Here is a 21,366-nt window from a genome sequence, read left to right as displayed (position 1 = left end):
CATCCTTTTTGCTATCCAGCATATGATTCATATGTATTAGCTTGGATCACAAACTTGCACAGAATTTTGTTCTTTCTCTATTAATTACAATTATTATTACTTACTTTTTATGCAGTAGTAGCACACACAAACAAACAAGCCTTGGACCGTGTTGTGGTAGACATCGTAAAATATAGTAAATGGCAGCATCTGCCTCTTAGAGTTTTTACCCTAAAAAAAGCCCCCAAGATCCTTCAAACACGCTGCATTTACGTAAAAGCCTCTTATACCAGGCAGAAATGTATAAATGTCCTGTAGTGCTCTGATTATTGTATACTTTAGTACACAAATATATACTTCTACTGAATCAGAAATTTACTATATGATTATATGTGTTTAGTTTCCTTTAAAGCAAAACAATATTAGATTAGGGTAAAGCAGTTCTCAGCAAAAGCTTGAGAGAGAATGCTGGATTGGACAAGACCTTTATGTATCCAAAACAATATGACGTCTGAAAGTCATATGTCTTCAAAGAGAGGGATTGATTGGATGGTTGACTGCTAGAGTGGTCTTCATCCCTTATTGTAAGTTCATAACTTCTAAGTCATTAAAAGTTCCGGTCGGCCATGTTATTAAAAACAAATCTGAAGTGATATAACTGTTGGGTTTATGTAATGCTACTGTTTTAAAATAAATTTTCCTCAAGTTTGCTCCTGATAGTAAATAATTATATTTTTTTGTGAAGGTGTTTGTGATGACAATCACAAAAGAATTGTGTATGCTGGAATTCATTACTAAGCATGAAACAGAGGATACTGTAGCTGACAGCTTTGCCTTAAAGCAGGCAAATTATAGGTTTCTCTGCTAGGAGACAGGTAAAGATAGAGCACCTGGAGAAACCAAAAAAGGGAGAGAAATTCAGTTAGCCCTGTAACTGTAAGAGAGCTATAACTAGGAAAATATGTCCACAAAACAATTGGTTCCAAGTAAATTCACTTATCTGCTGATTGCATGCGAGTGCAGTTCTCTTCAATTCTCCATGTGCAGTGACTCAGATACGTTCTTGGAATTCTGCTAAAAAAATTCTGAGATGTAACGATCTTAAAACAGGGAGATAATCTTTATTTGAAGGAAGATCATTTTATGTTGTTTACTTCAAGTTAATATTTGGTGTTGGTCTGGAAGTAAATTATACTGGGTAAAGGTCAACATTGTACAACTAAATCTCATGTATATATGCAATTTAGGCTATATGTGTTTTGTTCTCACCAGTGCAGTTCATCATAGTATGGTCATTGTGGTTATCTCAAGAAAAGGAGAAACACCACTTGGGACTATAACTCTACCTTTTGGGTTATCATATGTGACGCATAATTTTCACATTTTTTATCAATGGGTTGTATTTACGAGCATTACATAGATTCATTGGTACATCTCCAGACTCATTCTGTAGTACCTATGCTATAGGAAGTATTACAGAAATGCAAGTTTCAATTAATTTAAAGAAGTCTCTTTAGGGGCACAAATGGATGTGGAAGTTTAGCAGAGACAAGCCCAAGCAGTGTGCCTGTTAGTTTTGGGGTATGATAATATTTTTTTAAAAAAGATTATTATGCTACTACTCATCTAAGCGTGTACATGTTAACTTCAAGGGGAAGAAAAGGTGATTTGGAGTAAAGGAGGAAATTGTATAAATTTTGAGAGCTTCAAAACAACCTAAAACTTAAACTGTATAATTCGAAAAAGAGTATCTTTTTGCTGGCACATTTTATAGTTTAACACTTACAGACTTTTGTTCTTCATGTGCAGGTATATGTCTCGAGTCCATGGTATGCATCCAAAAGAAACAACACGTCAGCTGAGTTTAGCAGTCAAGGATGGTCTTATTGTTGAAACCCTGACGGTGGGGTGTAAGGGGTCAAAAGCTGGTATTGAACAAGAAGGATATTGGTTGCCAGGAGATGAGATTGTGAGTATAAAATCTTTGAGAAAATAAGTCACGATTTCTGGTATCTTAGCATGAAACTTGTTTTAATTTCTGTTTAAAGTTATTTATAGATGTTGTGTTGGTGCTTGTGAACAGGGAAGTAATCTAAACTTTTTTAACCTTTTCTATTCCATAGAAGCTCTTTCTTCTTGAATTCTGAGTTTTCTGCTATGAAACACTGGCAAACACCTTTGCTCAGTCATCCCTCACCTTTATGTAGTATTCTTTTTTACAGCTGTACAGGAAGACAGTAAATATTGGTATTACTTGAAATCCTCAGATGTCCTCAAATCCCAAAGACAGTATCTTTTAAAAAACAAAAAGAAGACAAGATATTTTTATTAATCTTGCTTTAATCTGAATCTGAGGAAGGAAGAACTCCTTTCCCTTTCAGAATTGCAACAAGAAGTTGTACATTTTTGTACAAACACACATGAAAAGATGTACTTTACAGATATTTATGAACAAAAGGGCACTCAGGAAGGATTTTCTTAGCAAATTACAGACATCCAGGCATTGTTCCCTTGGATGTATAAAATGAATATTTAAATTGAATTAAACAGGTTGAAAGTTATGTGAAGGGAAGAAAAGCATGTTTTCTCTATCCCTCTGTAGCTGCAATGGAATGCAGTCACAAAGTTAACTGAGAATAGTCCCATAGACAAGGAAAAAGCTTGCGCATTTGCTTTGCCATGTTCAGAATCCTGGTCTCTGTATTTACCAGACCACATTTCTGTAATTAAAAAAAAAAGAGTTTGCCAAATCTTTAAAATACTTGAACTAGGAACTGTTGCTTTGGAATATAAATTGCATTAAATACTGGCAAAATGAACAGCATTGTCTCAGATATAGATAATAATTTAAATTTTAAGGAAAACCAGAAAAACTCTACAGGAAAATAAATTCTAAAAACCACCGAAATACTCATTGCACTATTGCAGCCATGAATAAGATCCTGAAAGTGAAAGAACAGATTATTTTTTTTGTTTTAAAGTGAGAGAAATAGAAAGTAGAAACAAGCAGTATCCATGATAGAAAACATTATGGTTAAAATTATCCTGGTCACACTAATACAAGGTATTGAAATATGTATATAATGTATATTATGTCACTTTATAAGTTTCTCATTCTAATTTCATTAGAAACCCTCAAGGGAGCCTTTAAAGGGTATGTAGCTTTGTTTTTACTATTCTGCCTGTGAGTAAACGTTTCAAAATTAGCTCTTTCAAAATCAGCTCTTTCAGGTACTTCTTATGTCAGTTTTAGCAGCTTAGAGGTGGTGTTAACTGTGCAGACTCAACAGGACATAAAGTCTGAGATCGGTAGTTATCTCAAGTATTCAGTATCTTTGTTTCCTCTATTGCTAAGAGAAAACAAAAGACTCAATGCCTCACAATAGCCATTTCTTAAACGGTCATTTAAAAAATTCTACTTATTAGCAACATCTGTCTAACAAAACTTGTAAGATAACCAGCATGTAAATTCCCAGTGAGTCATTAGAATTATGTAATTATTTCATCTCAGAATGAAGAATTCTCTTTGACTTGACTGAAGATGCTGCTTAAGTCCTGTTATGAATAGCCCTTTGGTTAGAAGTATTGACTGTATTTTCAGCATGGCTGCTAATCACTGATGCATTGTGCTGTGTCCATGTGTCTGATAGCCATCTCAGTTGTTCAGAACACCAGTGTGCACTTGACTTAACACTTTTATGCAAAAATGGGAATCAGCTTCTGATCCAGGCCATGTTTCAACAGTACCCAACCTCCAACTTCTTGATCCTAATACTGAATCAAAATGCCGCAGACACATGAAGCAAAACACATTGACTTGGCATAAAGTCATTCTCTTTGTTCTTTTATTCAAAAAATACTAATGAGTAACAAAGTGTCATTGTCATCACTTGACATCAGATCAAATATTTTCCATTCTCCAACAATTGGTGCAAAACCATGAAGTTTGCTATGTTCTGTACATTGGACACACTGGATAGTTTTACGGATGCTTTGTCTGCACTTGATCAAGATGCAGTTTGTAGTTCTTTGTAATTCAGTACCGCTCAGATCTGGTACTAATGACTTGAACTATGAGCTCAAGTTACATTTCAGTGAGGACAAACACATAGAAGCCTTTTCAGAGATTCACTTATAGGAGATAGGACTCTATGAAATAGGGCTATTAAAGTTGGAACAGGGCTTTCAGACTCATCAAACCTCAGCACTTATAGACAGACCCTTGACCCAGTTGTCAAACTCGGTTTGACTGGTACTGCAGAAAAACTGGAAAGCTTATAACGAGAAAGAAAGAGACTTGAGAACCGATCCACCACCTGTTGGCATTGGTACAAAAATGCCTTTGGATTTAGCTTGTTTTCTGGCACCACAGTGGAAGTCAGTAAGGACAAGCTGTTTCAAGGAGTTGGCAAAGGGACACATTCCTGTTGTCCCTCCTCCCATTTTTTGAGTATTTGCTTAATTTTTGAAGTTTTGGATCTAAACGTTATCATTTTAAATCTGTATTGAAGTAAACAAATTACTGGCCTGGACCACAGAACTGCTGAGCACCTATATCTGTTACTTATACAGGTGCCTGACTAGAGGCTGCCAGAAGGCCTAAAAGTACTGGTTTTGATGATGACTGTGGACTGATTACTAAATGGTAGCAATAATTAAAAGCATACATATTATGAAAACACAGCTCTATTTGGAAAAGATTCATTAGATGGTCTGTGATGCTTTCTTACATGTTTCCAAACATTTGCCCTATCCAATAGGTTGACATAGTGATAGATCTGTGCAGTAAGGACACAATCTCTGATAGGGTTACTCTTAGCCTTCAGAGGAATGTTTTAAAAAAAATTATGCTACCTTGTAATTGCTGTTCTATCAGTATGTTGAAATTGCAGTAAAAAAAAATAAAGAAAAATCTTATGTATTTAGGGATAGAACAAGCTGAGGTGCAAAGACAAAACAGTTTGATGGCATCAGGAGGCCCTTCCAAAAGGGACAACTCATGTGAAAATGCATATTCTGAAAAATTGGAAGAAAGAATAATCGGATTTAAAAGAATATAAAATTGTTCTCTTTTTCTCTCAGATGTATGTGGGACAAATATTTTTATGTAAGTTACTAAATTTAAAATATGGAATCAGTTGCCAAACATACTGTATCCCAACTGATACTTAAGGGTTAGTACCTGTACAAAAACTTTGCTGCGAATATTATACGTCCAGGGCTTGTGCAGGTATTCATTTTGTTTGCTCATTTGCCGTCGATACAGATGTTTTGCACATTTTCAAAATGTGTTCTCATCTTACAGGCTTTCTCATCTTGCAGATGATTAATGGATTTGACAAAATAAATGAAAGAAGAAATTATTTTCCATAAACATCCAGGATTTTAGTTAGGAATTTTGCATTTTCAGTGTTTGTCAATGCCGTTATTATGCAATTCAACAAAATCTCTGCAGCTTCTTGCCTTGCAAGGGAAATGTCAGTCCTGAAATCTGGTAATGGAAGTTTACTTTTTCTTTCTAAAAGCTTTATTTTGACTTCTCATGGAACTTGTGGACTTTGGAAGTATTATTTATTATCAACATAAAATAAATTACCTCCTTGCTCTTCGGGTTTAGAAAAACATTTGCAAATCAGTGTTGTAACTATGCTTTCAATACAGTCAATAAAATAGAAGGGAAATGTAGTTCTTGAAGAAAAGAATCATGTATCTCCTTACTTATTCATTTCTATTTTCGGTTATGCTGTAGTTTTTATGTACTTTTACCTGTCATGCACCAATGTCATGTAGCCTTAGGAGAGGGTGGGATACAGTTCTTAGAGTTAGTTTGTCTTAGTGGTTTACTTATTTTGTGATTTTTCTACAAGCAGTGGGCACAGAGCTATTTTGAACATTTAATGTATGTGATTTAAGTCATAAAGCTGCACTGACCAAGTGAGAGGCATTATGAATGTACAGTCTCAATTTACATGTATTCATAAGGCCAAACAATATTGTGCTTTTCTAAAGTGGAGAAGTGTTAATTACATGGGTTCATTGTTTGCATCTGAATGAAGCATATCTCATAGCACTGCTGTGGTTTAACATTGGTTCATAGCGGCCAAATTCGGTAATGAGATGTGAAGAGTGAAGCTTCACAGTTATTTAAGGCACTTTGAGCTATTTCTTTCAAAATACATACAAGGTGATTATGTTTCCAAGAAGCCACTCTTTTGCAGAGTTCAATTATCTGATCATTTAATTGATTGCTTGTAGAAAGAGCCAGCAACTTTTTTGGCTAGTTAAGTCTGACTTTGGGGTTTAGATGCAGTCATTTTCCTGTGCATTTAGTCCTCTCCATATCGAAATTATTGCCTCTCCAATTCTTCCCTCTAAAGATGTTTTGGTTTAGTGGAGAGCATACTATTTGGAGGGACAGTTTGCTTGCTTTCCTGTTTTCAGAAAACATCAGAAGTAGAACGTACTTTTTCCCAACACACCCATGTATTCCTAACTTGCTAACTCATTACTGGGGATTTTCTGATATTTTATATCTAGAAATGGCTGGTGCTTGCTCAAAGTGACTTCAGATACTTTCAGGTCTCAAGGCTGCCTAAATAATCAGTCTCCTCATTCTGTCTGCTTTCTCATCATTTTAACCTTTGCTGTGACACACTGCCAGCACTGTGAGTTTTGAAGGTGGTTTTGTTAACCCTAGTGACCTTAGGCACACACCCAGTGATCATTGTGATTTGATGTATTGCAGCTTCAATTTCACTAGGATCAATCTATAAGAAAGGGGTATTTTGGCTATGTTTGTGTTAATCTAAATTGTTTTAGATTGAGCAAAGGCTGGCTTTCTTACTTGCCATGCTTAATTGCTTTTGTAATTATATTGATTTTTCCATGCTAGGTCAGTACTGGTAGACAGTTTTTTGAACTGACTATGTCATCTTGAGTCTCCATAAATATGAAGATAATTGTAAAAAGCTTAAGAACAGTCACTGTTAGGGTTTGAAACTTTTCTGTACATAAAACACAGTTTAAATTAAAAAAAGAAACCCCAAACCTCAAACCAAAAACAACCTACATAGCTACCAGTGTTTGCTAGCAAGCTAGGGGCTTCTGACTAACTAGGTTGAGGAGTGGTTTTAATCTGCATCCCATTCATTTCAGTTAGAAGCAGAAGGATAATATAAAACAGCAAAAGTGACAGCCAGTGCCTACATCATGAAAGCTCTTACAACTAGAGAGCACAAAGAGGAAGGAACATCTCACACCAAATTCAGAAAAATTTCCTTCAGTGTTTAAAAACATTCTCCATTTGTCTTATCCATCCATATTGCCTTTAATCTTAAGTTTTGTGTGAATTCACTGATCCAAAGCCCAACACAGCCCAAACCATGATAGTTACTATTTCTCACATGTTGTAATGAATTGAGGATTTTCTAGACTGGAACATTCCACGTAGATTCCTAATTATTGTGATTCACTGATGCAAAGAGTTAATGAATGATCCTATGAAAAAGTTCAGACTGGCTTCCATCTCTTATTTCACCTGAGGGAGGGTACAAGAAGGCTTTGAGGGTCAGGCCACATAACAGTCTGCTCACACAAGAGCACTCAAAGGAAATGAGTTTCTGGAACTCTCTGAATCTTTTTTTGCTGTCTGTCTTCCCATCCTCTAAGGTCCCATCATTCAGAGCTTATTTTGCCAAGAGACTTCCACCATATCACTCCACTGTGTGCTAATAGCAATGATGTTTCTTGCAAATTATTATCACAAAGTGCACTAGTATAAAATTCTGCTTATTAATGAATCAAAAATTAGTGTCCACTGGTGTAATATCCTGGTGTGGATTTCTGAAAGTTCAGAAAATCAATTATTTTCAAATTGCCAAGTCAAAGCATAAACTATTTTCTCCTTGAGAAGGAAATTAGAATTATGAACTCCCACCTCATGGATGAGAAATTCTTGCTGTATTGAAGCCAAGACGCTCCTTTGTCTTTGCATTAAGGCTACTAGCAGGCAGCTCATGAGAATGGCCTCACTGCCATTCCAGTGGCTCTTCCTGTCTCCAAGTGGGTTAAGAACCATGAACAATTGTCTGCATTCCCTTTTCATCTTGTTCTTCTCTTCCTGTCTGTTCAGGCGTATTTCTTCCATCTCCTCTGCTCATCCTTATTTTTTATCCCCTGAAAAAAAAGCTCACTCTACTTTGAGGGATCTTCATATTACCAAAGATTACACTAATAGAGACCATCTTACTGCATACGTAAGAGATGATGCTTCTTTTAAACTGGCAAAACCACCTCATTCAGCATTTTCACTTACCTCTCCCAGCTTTGCCAACTTGACTTCTAAAAATTCAGTCAGTGTAATGCTGTATTCTTCTTTGAGGCTTTCACTCACTGTTCTAGAGTTGAGATACTGATGATGTTGTTCACAGATTTCACAAAATGTTTTTTTCTGAATGAAAGGGTGTTCAAAGAATAATTTACTTACAGGTTTGGAGTAAATTAGTCAAACTAGTCTGTGCAAAGCTTCCATCATGGGATTTTAATTATGCTAATGGACTAGATGACATAGATCAGTCCATCTTGAGTTTGTTCTGAAAATATGCATCTTGGTTTTTTCCACCTCTTTGTGCCAACTCTGACCTAGTAGTGTAGTTTTTATTAACTCTGTGGTTTCAAAATGCTCTGCATCTCTGGCAACTGTTTTGAATCTTTTATTATTATGTCATGCTGGTCACTGAATAAGACTTCATTAAAGCTGATGAACTTATTAATATTCATGCTCCATTCACAATAAATGCAGCCCTCATGCCTTCATATCACTGGCAGCTGAAACAGTACCAGCCACACCGACAGCACAGGGGACATGGACAAGAAGTTGGAGGTGTAAATGAAGTGTGTAGGAGGTTCTGCTGTTGGTTCAGATAAAATGTTTGTGTGTAGAAACATCAGCCTAGAAAAACACTACAAAATTCCATGAAGAAGATAAGGCTAGAAAAGCAGTGTAAATGTATTTTAAGAAAGAAAAGGGGAGGGAGACCCCTTTTGTGTACAGTTCTTCTTGGAAAGAGACTTCGAACTACAGGCAAAGAGATGGTTTCTTTCTGGTCTGGATTCATCCTCTTTCTAGGGGAACAAAACCTTCACATACGTAATGTGGAAATAAAAGGCATTGCACCTAATAAATACTTCACTCCATCTCTGATTTATCTCCCTAATGAAAATAGCCTACAGACCTCCTCTTGGCTTAACCTAAGTAAAAAATGGTGACATTAATAGCAGAAACAGATCCAGTTTCCGAGGAGATATGTTGAAAGTTCCTATTAACCTTGAACTCACTTGGAACGTGAAGAAAGAAAAAAATATTTTCATTTGAAACTATTTTCTATTTGTAATATCCTGGAGGAGAATATTTGTATTGTCTCACCTCAGATAATGTAAACTACTGCTACCCAAACATGATCTTCTTGGGAGGGAAACTGAGATTTATTTGTTGCTTCAGAAACACAGCTCATAGGCCAAGAAGGTAAGTGTGGCAGGAATTTTAGCAGTCATTCTGGCTGCTGGCACGCTACTACGCTTCTTGAAAAAACTTCACTTCTTTAGCTCTTGGAGCTAGAAACTGGCTCTATACTTTGGAGTCTATCACCCTGAATTGTCCAGAACATACCTACAAGGTGGGAGAGGGAATAAAAACCTACCTGTCTTGGCAGGCATCCAGAGAAGACTTTGGCAATTTCTGCCAGAAACAGAAGACTTCTGAGACAAACTGGCAATAAATTAATTAGACAAGCTTGCAGATTAAACTCAATGAAAGAAAGATGAGAGCGTTCTGAGAGGTCGTGGAATTCACTGCAGAACCTGAGTCTTCTTGCATCAGTGCTTCAGAAGAGGAAGCAGTTATCAGTGAAGAAAATGGAAATGGGTTATCGGGAGCCTAGAAGTATGTCTGTGTTTAATATGCACTACGGAGAAGGAGATTGTGGTCTGCCTCCTGGCTAATGTTTTGTATTGATTCTTTTTAGAATAAAACTCATTTCTAAAATAGGAGAAATTAAAAATAATGTAAAAAGCCCCCAAACAGTTAATTGCTGAGATTATGAAAATCATGGCCATAATAAATAAATAAAAAATAGTACTTGAAATTAAGCAAGATGCCGATGTAGTTGTGAGGACATACGAACTCATAATTGCTTTGGATTTCTTTGTGATAAAATATGAGTAATGAATACCTACCAAGTATCCTACAGTGTCAGTTTATGGAAATCTATTCTAAAGATGAAGCCCAGGTCATCAAAGGAAAGGATCTATAAAGGCAACTGATTTGCAATGGACAGATTATCCTGTCTGTAAAAGCACACATCATTGTAGCTACCTGCTGTGGTAGTTTTCTAGAAAAGGAAGGAGAAGATAAAGTGAAACAATTTTCATAAAGGGATTCTAGCTGCTGAACTCTTTTTGGCTTTGAAGGAGAGATGCATGCTTGTTTATTTGCTGAGCACTTTTGATGAGCAAAAGCAGTAGGAAAAAAATAGATGCAAAACAGGAGACAACGTATCTAGGAAACTACTGGGGAGAAAATAAGCTTATTTTGATGCTGAATTTACTCTAATGCATTACTCTAACATTAAATATAAAACATGAGATGATCCAAGAAACTTTATCATTGTAAAGCAATCATCCTGATCAAGTATGGAGCCTGTACAGCAATGATAAAAGGGAAATACTGTATCTGACAGCCAGCTCACCATTTCCCTGCTGCAAAGATGGAGTGAGTCTTCTGGGCCATCAAGGAATAGATCATGACTTCCTCAGTTCAGAGCCTAACCTGTCGTTCTGATGAAAAGATAAAAGCAGATTCAGTGGGCTACTGAAAGCCAAGTTTACAGGAGGATTCGTGCTTGCTAAGGACTAGATGGAGCCAGGGATGTTGTGGCATGACAAGAAGGCTGACCCAAAGGGCAGGAGGAGGACTGCCCTCACAGCAGGCTAGGACCTCTGGCGAAAAACATAACACAGTGTTCCCACTGCGTTTGAAAAACTACTGGGAATGGTGTTCCATGACACATTGTGTTTGTTTGACCCAGGTAGTATTCGATGTGTGCTGGTGTCTGAATGAAAACCAATACATCTGCCAGAGATCCATGCTACGCTGAAGATCTTTTTACTAGCTACTGTACCCAAAGAGATATAGCCTGTTTAAGAAAAGAGGCCAGTGTGCACGTACAAGGGGTATATACTAGTCTCTTACAACTGCTCCTGTCTAAGCCTGTTTCACACTACCTTTTGTATGGGGCATGGATTCTGATAGTCACGCTTTGAGAGAAGTATTGGTGAACAGACAAATAATTTAAGTGCGCAGTAGATGTTTACAGCAGATGTATAAGTAAGAAAGATTTTCTTCAGGTTTTGTGCTGCCAGAGGACAGGAGTGCACATAGGTAGTGTGTCCCCATAGGGGTTTGTTATGTTTGTTGAGTCATAAAGACTGCAAAATGCACTGCAAAGTTTTAACAGTTATCTATAGTAAAGCTCATGTCTAACCAAGAAAGCTTTGATGGGAACAGATGCTGCTTGAAAAAGTCAGTTAGGAACTGATTGATTAAGAGCGGAGAATGTGTTTACAATGAAATAGATGCTGCGCTGTTTAACGTGAATGGGGGCATAGGTTGCTGCGGCATATTCTGAGACCTCTTAAGGAGAGGACTCAGCAGAGAAGAGTGATGGTATGGTAGCCATGCTAGAATGCAGTAGCACCACTTGTTATTATAATAAAGGCTTTTCATTTACAGCAGAAAGTTTGAAATATAAAAGACTTAAGTACAGGAGATAGGAATTACTTTCCAACAGCAGATGATGATGGATGCAGGTTGAAAAATGAAAGATGTGAAAAAAGTAATGTGTAATTCTTCTGGGAAGCGTTTCTTTCAATATATCTGTCCTCTTGGTATGGATTGGTAGTGTCGTGGTTTTGACCAGATTGACCAATCAGAACGACAGATGGCCCCTCCCTCCCCCCTCTAAGGAAAAGAGAGGAGAGGAAGAGATAAAAGAGATTTATGAGTTTAGAAAAAACTGAACTACTTTGATGAAAATATTAACAAATAATGAAATAATAAATAATTAAAAAAAGGGAAAAAAAAGGAAAAAAAAAAGTATACAGTATATACAAAACCGTATCAAGCTCCCAGGATGATGATCACGTCACCAGCAGGCACAGGGAAAAGTCCCAGGCTGGACTCGGTGATGGACAGGAGCTGGATTCCGGATCTGGAGTCAGGATTGCTTGGATCGGGATCAAAGGCAGACGAACAGACAGGGTCCTCCTCAGATGTCAGCCATTGAAGGAAGAGGGTTGACCCTTTGATCCCTCAGCTTTTATACTGAGCGTGATGCAGATGGGATGGAATACCCTGCTGGTCGGTTTTGGGTCACCTGTCCTGTCCACTCCTCCCTACAGGTGTGACCCCTCTATGCTTTTCCACTTCCGACCCTCCAATGGGGCAAATAACAAATTTACCTGACCTTGGTTGTTATAGCAATAAGTATAAGCAAGGGCCTCTCTGCATACCATTCCTTGGTATAATCAGGTCTTATCACTATGAGAGTGAGCAGTTTCTGAACAATACGCTGTTAATTTCAGAGTTTAGTTAGTTAGAAGAGGCCCAGCTAAAAAGGAAAAATTACTGAACAGAAAATTAGTTCTGTTTTACCTCAAACCAGGACAGGTAGTCAACTTTGTTGGGTTCCAGTGAAGAGTTACTGAAAGCCTTAACAGCAGAATCCGAGATTTTAAAAGCTTCTTTCTTAGCTGAAAGTGGGAAAATCAAAAGAACTATGATGTTAAAGCTGATGGAGGTAGGGAGAAGTAAGTGTTCCTTATGGCTGTTCCTGAATCCTGAAATACCAGAATCCAAAACATTTGCCTCAGAAATGATATTTTCAAATTGGGCATGACCTATTGTGAGAAACTGACAGAAAAAAAAGATGTCTCGTTAGATGTCAAAGAAATGTGAATCTGAGAAATGGTAGGAACTCATTCATTGAGATCCATTTCAGTTTTCTAAAGGGTTATCAAATAGGAAAAATTACCCACAAGTTTTGGGTTAGTGATTTGAAAATGTCTTGAAATAAATGTAGCATGCAGACACTACTATTTTTAAATCATCTATATTTTGTAAACAACTTCTTTCTGCTGGCATGGACCTTGTTGCCATTCCAGATTCCACCACTGTGACAGACCAAAAGTGTTGTTAGGATACAAAGTGGTGAAATCTACTGTGTATCTAATACTCCTCCTTTAGACTAAATGTGAAAAACTGCTTGAAGTTCTGTATCGGCTGGACAGCTGGAGCTGTAGGGACTGTTAAAGCACAGACACTACACAGGGCTGCCCATGAGTTCGCGCACAGGTGGGTCTGAATAAAATCCAGCGATCTGGAAGGAGCTGTGTGTGCATGAGTGTGGATGAGAGATACAGAGAAACACCACAGCAGTACATAGGTAAGCAGCAAAGAAACTCTGGAGAAGCACTTGAAACAGAACACCTGGGAAAAAAAAAGAGTCCAAAGAATGCTATGGAACAAGTGCCACATGGGAAATGCTGGAAACCGTGAGCTCCATGGAAAATGCTTTCCTTCATTTGCGTCATACTGAATTTAGGACACCAGAACTGTATGTATATTACTCATAAATAAACATGATTGCACCAAAGAGATAACTGACTTATAATTGTTTTTCCCACCTATGTGATCCTTTTTTTTTTTTAGCTTACTAGTTGGGTCCAAAGGATATCTATAATTTGGATGGTTTGGGAGATCTAGTTCAACAGTGTGAAACCAGCAAATCCCTGTAAAGGGGAGCTTCATGAATAGAGTTTTGCCTTTTTTCCCCCCTCCCTTTTCCTCTCTCCATCTGATAGTAGAGTGACTTAATACCGAGTATCTGGGCTACCATTAAGGGACTTGGAGAAAACAGATTAACAGGTAAGAAATGAGCTATGTTAATGGAATATGCATTATAAAAAGGCAAAGTGGTCCTTTTAGACAGTCTAAGAAAGGAGGTTATATTGTTTTCAAGTGCTATGCCTACATATAATTTATAGGAAAATAAAAATTTACTAATTGTTTTTACATCTTTTTTTTTTTTACAATAATTATGGGCTTGCTAAGGTATGGAAGTGACCTAATAGTTACAATTGTGACCTCTAAGTTACTGTTAATTTTTCTGTCAGTATGTGCTTCACATCTCCTACTTAATGGTATGCTAATTGTACAGCAGGATGTCACATTCTCCAACATACAGATTCCCTATTTCAATTACAGCTAAGTAAATCTCCATTACTAATGAGTAAGCATTTCTTTTCCATGTACATTTGCATTATAATGGACATTTTCTTTATGCACTAAAATTATTCTTTTCTTGACAACAACTATATATTTTATTCTACAGTAAAGGCTACGACATGATGATTCATTCCTTTCTGTTGGGTTTATCTGTATTTAAATTGTCAAATGTTCTGGATAGCCTGACATTTTCTGTCCCATGTTATTTTTCTGTACTTCCAGAATAAATTTATGTATTTGCTTTAAGGCAACCTACTTAAATCACAAAAAAAGGAAGCTTACGTGTTGGACATAATTTAAACCATGTTTTCAAAATTGTTGCATTGTTTCATTCATGTTGCTGAGAAATCTCAACTATTTATGTCCGTGCAAAGTGACCTTTGTGATCTAATGTTTGACTGATTTGAATATAAAGATCAAGTGACCACAAGTGACCCATATCACTGCAAGATCCCTCTCTGCTTAATAGAGCCTATATAGCTCTTTGGCTATTAAGTGCAATCCCCCAAACAGAGGTTTGCTGCCCTGCCGATGCATGTATCTACAAATGCAACGGGCGGCGGAGTCAAATGAGGGGGGAAGGCCTCCTGTTGCATCTGAGCTATGCAGCTTCGCTGCCAAACCCGCTCCCTCGTGGGGGTTGTGGCCAGTCACTGGGTGCCGCTGAACTGCTGAACTTGGGCGGCCGGGTGCTGCCGGCGGAGGATTCCCTTCGTCTGCCAGCGCGGTGACCCAGGAGGCTTTCCCTGCCTGGCGTCAGGAAATACGGTTATTGGCAAATTGAGTTCCTGCGGCGGAGATCCTTCCGTCGTTCTGCAAAGCCCTGGGAAAATGTATCACCTTTTATACACAAATAAGGACTGTGGGTTTTATTGATAAAGTGATGGTTTAACCTTTGATAATGTGCAGCAAAGGAAGCTTTGATTTTGGTGGGGCCACTGCCTGTGCAGTAAGTTATGTTACAGGGATCTTTTTTAGATGCCCAAAGAAGGTTTATGTATCAAAGAGAGTGCGTTAATTAATGATCATTAATATTCTTGATGATTTCTAAATTGGCCTGGTGGTGGGTGTGTATATGGGGAAGAAGATGGGTGTTGGGTTCTTTTAATGATGTAAGTACATTGGGATAGTTTAAAGAAACAAAATGTGTAAAAGCATTAGGTAGCATTCTAGAAATGCAGGAGGAAATGTTTGCAACCAGATGTTAGAAGTAACATTGATTTCCTGGTCACTGTGCATGAATTCTTTCTAGCCTTGTGTATATCCTGATAATCGGATGGCTTACAGTATAGATACAAAGTTTGTTTTGTTTTTATTTTGAAAGGCCTACGGTATGCAGCCTTTTTCCCAGACAGCAGCAAAAAACAAGGTGAACAATTTTTGCACTATGTGGTTTTGAATTCTGTCATATTTTCTATTGCGTTTCTGTCTTCCATTAGGATAGCTTAGTTTACTATATTAACCACCACCATCATCCATATCACTTCCAATTCTGAGTTTAGTCTACATTATGTATGTATGTAGTTTGATGATTTTTTCTCTCTACTGGGGGCTGGAAGTGGTTACTCACATGTTACAGTTCAAGATGTGTTACAATGGTTGCCCTTTAATCAGTCATTTTCGGAGTGGCTGATGACACCTGGTGGTGTATTTTGTAAATGCAGACTTAACCGTGTTTGCAGCTGGCGGAGAATTTTGACCTGTTCTACCCCGAGCACTGACAGACAGAGTTTGAGCCACTTAAATTAATCTGATCTCTTGCATGAAAAAAATCTGTTGGGAGAACATTCTCCTCCTATTCAAACTTATGTAAACCAAGAGAAGCAATAACATTTCATTGCTGTTGAAGCAAAATTAATGCCTCTGACCTTGCTGTTGAAGTCAATAGTGTAGCTGTTCACAAGGGCTATGTACCTTTTTTATTTTCTTTATTAACTTTTCAAATATATTGCATAATTGAATGTTTTATATATGCTTATGCACTAAATATACTGCATTAAACTAAAAATCTTCTCTGTGAAAAACCTGGGTGATTATATTTAGAAATAATGATGTTTTCAAAACTTTACAGTGTGAATACTCAAGGAAGCTTCTTCTGGTGCTTTATTTAACGTCATGGTTTCTGGCTTGAGTGTATGATTTTTCTTGCCAGCAAGTATATTTTCATATATGTTTATGAAATTCCACATCTCTTTGCCAGCATATTTCCTAACAATGGAATATCTGGGATATACCAATAAGTAGCTAGTATGAATAAAAATTAAGACTCCTGGAATCCTGATTCTATGGTGAAATTCCTCAGTAGCCAGGACCTATTGGGGTCTTCTTGGTTTGGTTTTTATCTGGATAGATCTTTAATCAAAACTGATTCTTTATCTTGCTTAATTGGCCCTTTACTGCCATCTGATCTTTTTTTGTTTGTTTGTTTCATAAAGAAGATAAGAATTACACTTAATATGGGAGAAATACAAAGCAATACTTTATCCTGATTTTTCTCGGTCTACAGGCAAATCAAGTACATTGACAATGCAGTATCTTTAGTTGTTTCTAAAATATCATAAAAAGAGGGCTTCCAAAGTTTACTGCCACTGGACTTTGTGGAAGAGGAAGGATTTCGTGAAACAAGAATTTGTTCTTTATAGCCAAATATAGTGGTATTATGCCATTCTGAGATATAGAGAATAGGCAAATAAAATTAAATGAGGAGAAACAATAGAAAAGTTATAGTGTTAATCTGAACAACAAAGGAGGGCAAAGTTCTGAGTTCAAAAATAATAGGTTAAAGGTTTTGGGGCTTTTTTCACCCTAAATTTACTGCCCCCGCAGTCACAACTTCCGTGGTGTATAAACTTTAGTGTAGGCAATCTGGGTTGAGACTGTCCCTAAATCTCTTCTGTTCATGGGGACTCTGGTCCGATGAATTGTGTACACAACACAGCTGCTCTGCAGCACAAGGGACTGGAAGTGCCACTTCTGTGTAGCACTTCTTACGCTGCTCCGCTGAAGGAGACCTCTCACACAAGGACTTAAATGACCATAGTTCCCAGGCACGGGAAAATGAGAATCGGACAAATGCCAATTCTGGCAGTTCGTGGGAATTGCTAACTCCACCTTCACAACATGACATTAAAAATAGCTTGATCAGATTTTTATCAAGATAATTTATTGAAGAATAGGAATAATTTTTTCAGAGATCTGAACCCATTGAAAAGTGACATTTGACATGAAAAGGCATTGGGAGTTTTATCTCAGATATGACAGCTGTTTTGTCTTCTAAGTGTAGGGAAAAGTGTGGCATTTCAGATAACAAATACAAACATTTAATGGTGGCCACTGGCAGTTCTGCTTGGTTTTAGTACTATAGATTCCTAGAGCAAAATCCTGCCTCCAAATTATATGCATGCTGCTCTCATTTACTTCAGCAAAGCTTGTGCACGTTTCAAAGGTCAGAATTTGGCCGTTGGGGCTGAATTTTCAAGGAAGAGTGTATTAAAGACATCTGTGCATCAGCAGAACCATATCCTTTGTCTTCTGTAGAACATTTCAGGAATAAGCCTAGTGCTATTGGGCACTGCAAGTGAAACATTTTCTATTTTTTGAATTGCATTGGGATTGCTTAGCAGAAACATTTCTTGCAGTAATAGGTTCATGATTTCATTTCTTTCTTGTAACTCAACACTTTGATGCTGAAAAGTTGTTAGTTTTAAGAGAGTTAAGACTGGAAGGGACTGCCCTTCAGAAAATTACAGTTGAAAATATACTGTAACAATCAAAACAAGGGGAAATAGTCCAAGGAAATAGGTATGGTCTGTTGAGGTGCACAGTTTTGTTTGTAGTCTAATATAGAGAGGTCAACAAGTGTTTTTTATACAAAGATAGAAAACAAACCCACTTTTCACTGTGGACAGAGCTCATATTTGAAATTGTTACTAATCAGACACTTGAAAAAACTAAAACTTGGCATTCATATTCTATTGGAGTTAGTGTGTATTAAATTGATAAAGATCTTTAAGCATGTAGGTTTTCCCCTGTTTTTAAACATTATACACTTCTTTAAATGTTTATAATGTGTAATTGCTGCTGGATTTCAAGACATATCAATTTTGTTCTTAGTTCCTGCAGATTTTGACAGAATGTCATACCAAAATATTTTGTATTTTTTGTAGGACTGGGAAACAGAAAATCATGACTGGTATTGTTTTGAATGCCATTTGCCTGGAGAGGTGTTGATATGTGACCTGTGTTTTCGTGTGTATCATTCCAAGTGTTTGTCTGATGAGTTCAGGCTTAGAGACAGCAGTAGTCACTGGCAGTGCCCAGTTTGCAGGGTGAGTACCTATGAGATTTCATGTGCTGATTAGAGGATTGATATTCATTAATAGATTCATTAAGGTGTCCAGATGGTCTGGCCAGGTTAATGGATAAAGAACTGAATATTGAAATGATGGTACATAACTAGAGCATCTATACAGAGATACTGAAATATGGTGCATGTAGCAGATGGTCGTTTTTGAAGACTGGAGCAAGTTTTACTTATGCACACAGTATACTGTGTGGGAATGGGTGTACATATGTGTGCCACGTGTGAATGCAGTATATTGTGGAAATCTTCAACATGAGTAAACAAACTGCTGTATAAGATGCTACTGTTTTTACTTAACATCATTTTAACGAATCATAATGTAACTTTTTTGTATTTTGATGACTGCATTCTTAATATTTTATTGGAGTCGTAGTGTACATTATAAAGCCACAATCGCGTTACTGATGAGAGCAGTATCAAAAAATATGGGATGAAATCCTGCTTCTCATTTACCTCTGTGGATTCTATCAGTGCAAAAAGACCAATCTGGATTTCACCCATACCATCCATATTTGTATTGCTTTTTCTTTAAAATTGCTATTCTTATGAGTATGGTAGGGAGACAGCAAAGAGTATTTTTTATACGCTTTCCAAGAATAAACAGGTATGTTGTCTGCATGTCATTAGAAGACTAAACAGTCTAGTCAGGATGGTGCTTACTGGTACCTGCCCTTGAGTCAGCCAGATACTTCTCCTTTCTGTTGTCATCTCAGCGTCACTTCCCCCAGTGGAGCACATTCCTAGGCTTCCTTAAATGGAGGGAATAACGTATATGAATGTTTTAAGATAAAGTTATTGCTATAGAAAGGCATAAAACTGCTAGTTGCACTCTGCCTTGGATTGCTGGAGGGAGAGGAAATTCCCTTGCTTAGGTGTAGCTGTAGAGCAGCAGACTGACCTTCAGATGATCTGTGCTGCAAGGAATGTAAGGGTTCAGGCGCTTTCTAGCACGGAGAAGCAGTTTTTGAAAACACGTGGATTGTTTTGTTTCAAAACAGCACTTTCTGACTGCTGTTGCCTTAGAACCTGTTGTAAAAACCTGTTGCCGTTCCCTCAGGTTGGGAGCCTTCAGGGTTTAGGGAAATAGCAAGAAAATCGAGCCTGCCTCAAGGAAGTGGAAAGGAATGAAAAAGAAGTAGTGGCAGGGAAAAAACAATTAAGAATAAGGACATGTACTGTATCTCTCCATATTGAATTACTAGCATTTAATTTAGCTACTCAATATTCCCTCTGTTAAAAACAAAGCAAAGAATGACCATATATAGGTGAATTGCTTTCAGATTTTTAAATAAATCTTTTTAATAATTGTTGGTTCTCATAATAAGTATTGATAGTCCTTATAAACAGTTAAGATGAGGTAAACTGGATCCAGTCTCCACTGTAGCTTACCAATAACTTTAGATGATGTCTGGTGAGAGTAGGGAATGTAAATAAGCCACCTTGTATATGAGATGGCATATAACGTCTATCTCGTAACGTGGATGTCATCAGAGTGAAAATGCTGAATCATTGCATGAAATATGCACAGATACGTAGAGTGGTCAGCTTTGATAACAGTTTGACTTTCATCCTGAAGCCTTCAAATCCTTTATTAAACAAATGTTTACCTTAAAAAAAATCCTGTGAAACTCAGATCATGTGCACTGGGTCTGTCTTTCTGCATATTGTTTCCCTTTTATTATACAAAGACTAAAGAGCAGTTCTGGGGGCTCTTAAATACTTCCTGCCCCAGAGATCTTTGGCTTGCTCAGTGTCTCAGATGATGATCAACCTATTTTGTGAATATTGCCATTTTTGATGCCATGGCATACATTTTCTCCCCCTGTGCTGGCAGCTCCGATTTTCCTTATAATTAATCAGAATCACTTTGAACCCTAATTCTGCAAACTTGGACTAAGGAGGCTTGCACAGTCCCTGTAAGCAAAGGAGGTCTAGTTTGGCACAGGAGTTAGCATCCTTGTGTCAGGTTTCAGTATTCTTCTGCTACTTTCCCCCCACCTTCTTAGGAAATAACTGCTCTAATTGGATTTTAAAAGCAAGAGAGAAGCCTATATTAAAAAAACTATGGTAATTTAGAGAGCCCTGGCTGATGTCCAGAGGACATAACAGAGCTTAACTATCTTGCATAAGGGCAATGGGATTTACTTTGCATTATCAGCAGTAAATATGTACGTTCAAGAAAAGTAGTAGCTGGGACAGAGAGATGCATATATTTTTATACTTTATTCTTGTAACTGGACATAGCACTTTTCACCTGGGGATTTCAAAGATCTTTACAAAGGTGAAGTAAAAGTATATTTGAAACCTAATGTATTGGGAGAATAATCTAAGAACACTTCATTCTTATGTAAAGATTGCTTCTGTAATGCTGCCAAGGTCAGCAAGCCTTTGGATTATTCATTTCACAATTGCTGGTTGTACTAGTTCAATCAACCTGTGCAGCTTTATCATGCACACTTGACTACTCTGAAACATTTTATAAAGGACATTGCCAACGATTTGTTCATAACTTTAAAATATTTTCCCTCCCATAGCGTTTATAACAGTCCCTTGCAAACCTTGCTCTGAACTCTGTTTCCCTGCTGGTGGTTTTTCTCCACTGCATCCATAAGCAAGGATTTCCAGTTCCTGGCATTTTTTTTTTTCAACTTGACAGTACCAATCTAAATATTTTGTACCCTAC

At 37.4% G+C, this 21,366-nt stretch overlaps 1 protein-coding gene across 3 annotated transcripts in view; it reads left to right on the top strand.

The window, feature by feature from the left end:
- ZMYND11 (zinc finger MYND-type containing 11) overlaps positions 1–21,366 on the top strand; it is a 108,450-nt gene that overhangs the window by 61,495 nt on the left and 25,589 nt on the right. Inside the window, exons 3-5 of one of the 3 annotated variants that reach the window (XM_074157484.1) lie at positions 1,789–1,948; positions 15,645–15,689; positions 18,487–18,648. In XM_074157484.1, coding sequence (XP_074013585.1) covers positions 1,789–1,948; positions 15,645–15,689; positions 18,487–18,648 — 367 coding nt within the window. The remainder of the gene's footprint in view (positions 1–1,788; positions 1,949–15,644; positions 15,690–18,486; positions 18,649–21,366) is intronic. The other 2 variants (XM_074157486.1, XM_074157487.1) reach the window with 2 other exon arrangements.

This window comes from Numenius arquata, chromosome 12, assembly GCF_964106895.1.
Source record: "Numenius arquata chromosome 12, bNumArq3.hap1.1, whole genome shotgun sequence".
Lineage (NCBI taxonomy): Eukaryota > Metazoa > Chordata > Aves > Charadriiformes > Scolopacidae > Numenius > Numenius arquata.
Note: the sequence above shows the minus strand (reverse complement) of the source record. Positions and strands in the feature narration are given on the sequence as shown.